At 60.0% G+C, this 6,138-nt stretch overlaps 1 protein-coding gene across 1 annotated transcript; it reads left to right on the plus strand.

Annotated features, from left to right (window-relative positions):
• The first annotated feature begins 700 nt into the window (after positions 1 to 700).
• Positions 701 to 2,361, plus strand: LOC105488191 (ring finger protein 225). Its single transcript, XM_024794841.2, has one exon. The coding sequence runs from the start codon at positions 1,344 to 1,346 to the stop codon at positions 2,352 to 2,354; it is 1,011 nt and encodes a 336-aa protein (XP_024650609.1). The 5' UTR covers positions 701 to 1,343; the 3' UTR covers positions 2,355 to 2,361.
• Positions 2,362 to 6,138: the final 3,777 nt, after the last annotated feature.

Here is a 6,138-nt window from a genome sequence, read left to right on the forward strand (position 1 = left end):
CCTCTGCCGTTGTCTGTCTTCATTGGGGGTGGTGTGGGTGGCATAGTCCTGGTGGCCTTGGGAGCTGCTCACCTTCCTGACCCGTTTGCCTGTGGGGACCTGGAAGCATTGCTGACTCAGAACCGTGGCACCCCAGGGCTAGCAGGTGGGGCATCGGAAGCAGGCCAGGCTGCCTGGAGTGTCCCAGCAGGTACTGGAAATGAGATGGGGTTGTCCATAACTTCTGAGGGTGTGGCGTGTGAGATGTTGCTGTGGTCTGGGTGGGTGGGTGGCTTGGGTGCCTGTGAGGTCTGGGTAGTCACAAGACCATCCTGAGAGGCTTGTCACCTTGAAGTAGCCCTGGGGAGAGCAGGAAAGTTCAGCTGTTGGGGCCACTTGATTTCAGATCTCTAGCTTTGCCGCCCTCTTGGAGTGTGGGCTGGTTTCACCCTGGCTAGGTTGCACTCCTGGTTACCTCCCCGGCCACACTGGTTGTGGCTGCAGCCCAGGCCTGTACGCCCGGTTTCCGTGGGCTGTACGGGTTCCCTTCCGCCAGTGTCCATGCAGCGTCATCAGGCTGCTGGGGACAGGTCGGGACCCACCCAGGGCCACAGGCTGGTGACTCTGGTAGAAGACTCATCAGGTTCTGAAGGGTGGGGTGGGGTGGGCCCAAGCCCACCCTTCCACAGCCCCCATCATCTGGCCAAAGCAGGCTTGGTGTTCATCCTCGTGGCGCTGGCCCAGGGGGCGGGGCAGGCAGTCAAACGGGTCCAGCGGGTACCTGGGACCTGGAGGGGTGGCCCCAGATGAGCACCCTCCCCCTGGGAGGGTACTTTTGAGCCCAGCTGCAGGTAGGCCGGAAACGGTCAGAACAGGCAGGGACACGCCACTGGCCAGAGGGAGGAGGCGTCCACAGGTAGGAAGGGTCCCGCAGGCCGGCTGGGGTCTGTCATTGCTCTGTGGGTGCCCCCTGGCTCCTGTGCTTGGCTCCTCTCTCAGCAGAGTTCCTTTCCCAGCCTAGGTGTCAATGTCTCTTCCACTGGGGTGTTGTATGGTCCTCCAGGTTCCCTCCGCCGAGCTCCTGAGGGCTGCATATCTCTGCTCCTCTCTGGGTTAGGTCTTTTCCATCCCTGTCTGGAGTCCTCACCATCTCCGTGTTCAACTTGTCTACATTTCCAATGCAGGAACTGGTCCCCCGTGGGTCCATTCCTATCCCCAGTCTCTGCCTCGGGCCTCCCCATCTTCCCTGCTCCTGGACCTAACTATACCCTTCTCGGGATGGTCCTGCTCTGTACTGGGGGATCCTCTCTAAAGTACAGTCTTCAGTCTTCCCTGGATTCCCTGGTGGTCTCAGAACCCGCTCCATGCTCCATCGCCTTCTTCCCTGCCTGACCTCCTCTCCTCGCAGGTCCGTCCCGATGCCCTGCCCTCGGCCGTTCTGGCTCCGCCATTCCCGGGCCCCCCAGGGCTCGGGTCCCAGCTCCCCAAGCAGAGGGGAGGACCAGGAGGAGGAGGAGGAGGGGGACGGCAGCCCAGGCTCCAGCCCCATCCTGTCCCCCGCCTCCCCGGTGGAGTGCCTCATCTGCGTGTCGTCTTTCGACGGCGTGTTCAAGCTGCCCAAGCGCCTGGACTGCGGCCACGTCTTCTGTCTCGAGTGCCTGGCGCGCCTGTCGTTGGCCACGGCGGGCGGCGGCAACGCGGTGGCCTGTCCAGTGTGCCGCGCACCCACGCGCCTGGCCCCCCGCCGCGGACTCCCCGCGTTGCCCACGCAGTCCGGTCTCCTGCCCCGCGACGCGCGCGCGCCGCCCTCTCGCCAGGGCTCCGTGCGCTTCGACCGGCGCCGCGGCCTCCTCTACCTGCGGCCGCCGCCGCCCCCGCCCGGGCCGCGCAAGGCCCGCGCCCCGCCGCCCCCGCCGCCTCTGCGCCTGGGCCGCCCGCTGTCGCGCCGCCTGTCGCTGGCCAGCCCGGCCTGGGTCTTCAACGCGGCCGTGGCGCTGGCCGTGCTGGTGGCCGCGGGCCTCGTGGTCTCGGGCGTCTACATCTTCTTCCTCATCCCGCACGCCACCTCCTCCGGCCCCGCGCGGCCCCAGCTCGTGGCGCTCGCCCCAGCGCCAGGCTTCTCTTGGTTCCCGCCGAGGCCCACGCCGGGGGTGCCCTGGACCCCCGCCTGGACGCCGCGCCCCACGGGCCCTGACCTAGACACGACACTGCCAGGAACTGCAGAAGATGCGCTGGAGCCCCAGGCGGGCCCCGAGGACCCGGCGGAGAACGAGGGGACGCTGGACAGGCGATCGGACGGCACGTGGGGCACAGAGGCTGACCCCGGCTGGGCCCCGTGGCCACGGGGTGCGAGGAGGCCGTGGGGCCCACAGTAAGGGCGCCAGCACTGCAGTCCTGCCGCCAGGCCTGGCACCCCCGTGTTATCTGGGGCCTTTAGCAGGGCACACAGCACTTACCTGTTTCTCCAGGCTGGGGCCTGGGGCAAGCATCGTTGGCATTGTCATCGTGGGGCTGGATCCTCTCAAGGAGCAGACACCGCAGTTATCCCACAAGGATCCTCTGGGAACACCCCTGACCCCCATTCTTGTGGCTGTACAGCGGAGGGTGCCCTGACCGTGACCTCCATAAGGGTCCTGCTAGGGCTTGCTCCTGCTCCGGAACCCCTACTCCGTGGGGGTGCAGGTGGAAGCATCCCTGATCCTCATCCCTTGTAGGAGTCCAGCTGTGGACACCCCCGACTGACATCCATGCAGGTGCCCAGCCAGGGGCAGCCCCACACGGATCCCTGAACGGGTCCTGCTGGGAGTACCCCCATTCATCCTCACCACAGAGTGCCGGGGGAGCGTCCTTACCAGCACCGGAGGCCGAAGCACTCATCCTTCGGACTGGCCACAGGTGGCAGCCATCTTTGGAGGGCAGAGCTGTTGCGGCTATTATTCCCTGGTTACAGCGCCTCCCCAACTGGCCCATTGCAGGGGATGTCCCACCTCTCCGTCCATCTGTGGAGTTTGTTTTCTACTGCCTGCAGGCTGGGCCTGGGTGGGCTCCAGCTGTCTACATGCTGATCCTGGGTGTAGAGTTGCCATCCTGCACACCTGGTTGGGGCTGGGGCTCAGACTTGAAAGAGCAGGGTGTTCTGGCCAGGGCTGGGGAGGAACTTGAGTCTTAAAGACTGGCACCCGCCGCAATCCTAAGTCCCAAACTGCTCTGGGAGCCTCCGCTTCCCCCTGGGTCGTGGCTTCTAGGTTCCTCCCAATATGCTGTGGTGCAGCTGAGCTCATCATGGCTCAGAGAGGCCAAGGTCACCCCAGGGGTCACACAGAGGCAGACAATGGTGGGGGTGGGAGTCCTGGACCTCCTTGGTTAGCCAGAGGCATCCTAGTCCCTTTCCCTGGCCACCAGAGTCCCCATCACCCCCGATTAATATCTTGGTGCCAGTTACTGCAGTTCTTCCTCCAGGGCTCCATCTGTCCTGCTCAGCCTCCCTTCTTGTGCCTCAAGGTGAACCCTGAGCCTTCCCGATAGACAGCAGCCTGCAGGGAAGGTGGTGTATGGGCTCCGGTCCTCTTCCTCCCAGAAGCCTTCCTGGGTTAGTTATGGGGGAAGATGGCAGCTATCCTCTGTGCAGACTGAACCTGGGGCTTCTGTTTCCTCCCAGGCCCTGCACCCCGGCATCCTGCCTCACCTCACTCTGGGATGGAGTGCTGTGTTTTGGGAATGGGCACCCAGCATGTTCCAAAGAGAAATATGACTTCTACGTAGCTGGAGGCTCCTGTTTGATTTGTTTACGTGTGTTCTCAGCATCAGTATACCAGCATACAGTAGGTGCCAAACAAGGGAGTGTCAGAATTGCAGGTGACCCAGGCAACCTGGGAATGCACCCTGGGCCCAGGACTGTCTAGAGCTAGCTCTGGTGTAAGCTGCTGCTTCCAGGTGGGAACCAGAGGAGGAATACTAGGGAGTCCATAGTGTGTCTTCCCAGACCAGTTCTTGCCCACACCCACATGCCGATGTCACCCACAGGGGCTGGGACTAGTGTACTGAGTCACTGGGCAGCCACAGCCCAGCCTCATAGGGAAGAAACCTGGTCAGACAGCAGCAGAGTTGGTGGTCTATTCATTTTCTCTGGCTGCTGTGACAAAATACCCCCAACTTAATTATTTAGGACATGCGTTTATTTATTTATTTATTTTTGAAACGGAGTCTCGCTCTGTCGCCTGAGCTGGAGTGCAGTGTGATCTCGGCTCACTGCAACCTCTGCCTCCCGGGTTCAAGCAATTCTTCTGCCTTAGCCTCCCAAGTAGCTGGGATTAGAGGCGCCCGCCACCATGCTGGGCTAATTTTTGTATTTTTAGTAGAGACAGTGTTTCACCATGTTGGTCAGGCTGGTCTCAAACTCCCGACCTTGTGATTTGCCCACCTCGCCCTCCCAAAGTGCTGGGATTACAGGTCTGAGCCACCGCGGCCAGCCTTAATTAATTAATTAATTAATTAATTTTTTTCTGAGACAGAGTCTCGCTCTGTAGCCCAGGCTGGAGTGCAGTGGCGCAACCTCGGTTCACTGCAACCTCTGCCTCCTGGGTTCAAACGATTCCCCTGCCTCAGTCTCCCAATTAGCTGATATTACAGGCGCCTGCCACCATGCCCGACTTTTTGTATTTGTAATAGAGACGGGGTTTCACCATGTTGGCCAGGCTGGTCTTGAACTCCTGGTCTCAAGTAATCTACCCACCTCGCCTCCCAAAGTGCTGGGATTACAGGCACGGGCCACCATGCCTGGCTAAACACACACTTACTATCTTGCAGTTCTGCAGTCCAGAAGTCCACAATCAGTTTCCCTGGGCTAAAGTGGAGGGCTAGTTCTTTCTGGAGGCTCTAAGAGATAATCCATTTCATTAGTTTTTCCAGCTTCTAGGGCTGCATTCCTTAGCTCCTGGCTCCTTCAAAGCCAGCAGTGCAGCATCTTCAAATCTCTCTGACCCTCCTGCCTCCCTCTTTCACTTATAAAGGACACTATGAGCACATGGCACCTACCCCGATAATCCAAGATAGTCTCCCCATCTCATGATCATTAATTTAATCACACCTGCAAAGTCCATTCTGTGGTGTCAGGTAAAAGATTCACAAGTTCCAGGGATTCGGACTGGGATATCTTTGGAGGCCATTATTCTGCCTACCATAGGGTCTCAGAGATCCTCCTCATTGCTTCCCTCTCCCACCCAACCTAGGAAAGTGGGGGTGTGCAATAGTAGATCTGACCCAGACGGGCCAAGCAGGGGGTCAGAAAGGGGCTCTTGCCTGGTGTTGCACAGAAGAGGGAGAGAGGATGCTCTCTGCCTGAGGGTGGTCCAGGAAGGCTGTCTAGAGGAGGCAGCTATGTCCTAAAGGATGCTCAGGAGTTGGCATTGAGGCCAGTGGCATAGCCTGCACAAATACAGGAGGACCTGGGGAGGCCAGGGGTGGGGCTGAGGGTATTGGGTGGGGCTGGCCCCACTCTCTGTCTTAACCAGCTCGCTCCCAGGGGCTTTTGTGGCTTCTGCACTCTATCAGCTTGGAGCCAGGGGCCTCATTCTCTCTTGCAGTAAATTGAGGCTGATAACTGAGCCTAGGGGTTGTCGAGCATCTGGTCTGCTGATTACTACCTTAGTGCCCGGTGTCTGCCTGCCTACCCACTGCCTTCAAACAAAGGGGCTGCCTGAAACCACCCAGGGGGATGCCTCCCACCCTTGCCCAGCCTCAGCCAATCTCCTCTTTCTCTTCTTCAGAGCTGGAGTTGTGCCCTTCTAGCCTCTCTCTGACCACTCCATCACTAATGTACACCCTGCCCCTTAGCACTTCGGCCCCAGACTTGCTCTTCCTGGCAGGCCTGGGTGCTTGTGAAGCCCGGTGCCAGAGGGCCCAGCACGGGACAGCATTTGATTCTCTTTTCTGTAAATGAAGAACAATAAATCCTCTTTTTCTCTCATCCACAAGTGTTTACTAAGCGCCTTCTGTGTACCAGGCCGCACCAGTGTGCGGAGCAAGGACCAACCTCAGGGAGCAGACGAGGTCCAGGGGGCTAAGCCAACCGAGTCATGGTTCCGGTAGCATTGCCTCCCCCGCCACGCTCAGGGGTCCCCTGCTCCCCAAGCCCTTCCCAAATCCTGCCATCCAGCTCTC

This window comes from Macaca nemestrina, chromosome 20 (genome assembly GCF_043159975.1).
Source record: "Macaca nemestrina isolate mMacNem1 chromosome 20, mMacNem.hap1, whole genome shotgun sequence".
NCBI classification, from domain to species: Eukaryota; Metazoa; Chordata; class Mammalia; order Primates; family Cercopithecidae; genus Macaca; species Macaca nemestrina.

Bases quoted from the DNA above. Each gene is read 5' to 3' on its own strand.
- LOC105488191 (XM_024794841.2), top strand. From the start codon at position 1,344: ATGCTCCATCGCCTTCTTCCCTGCCTGACCTCCTCTCCTCGCAGGTCC.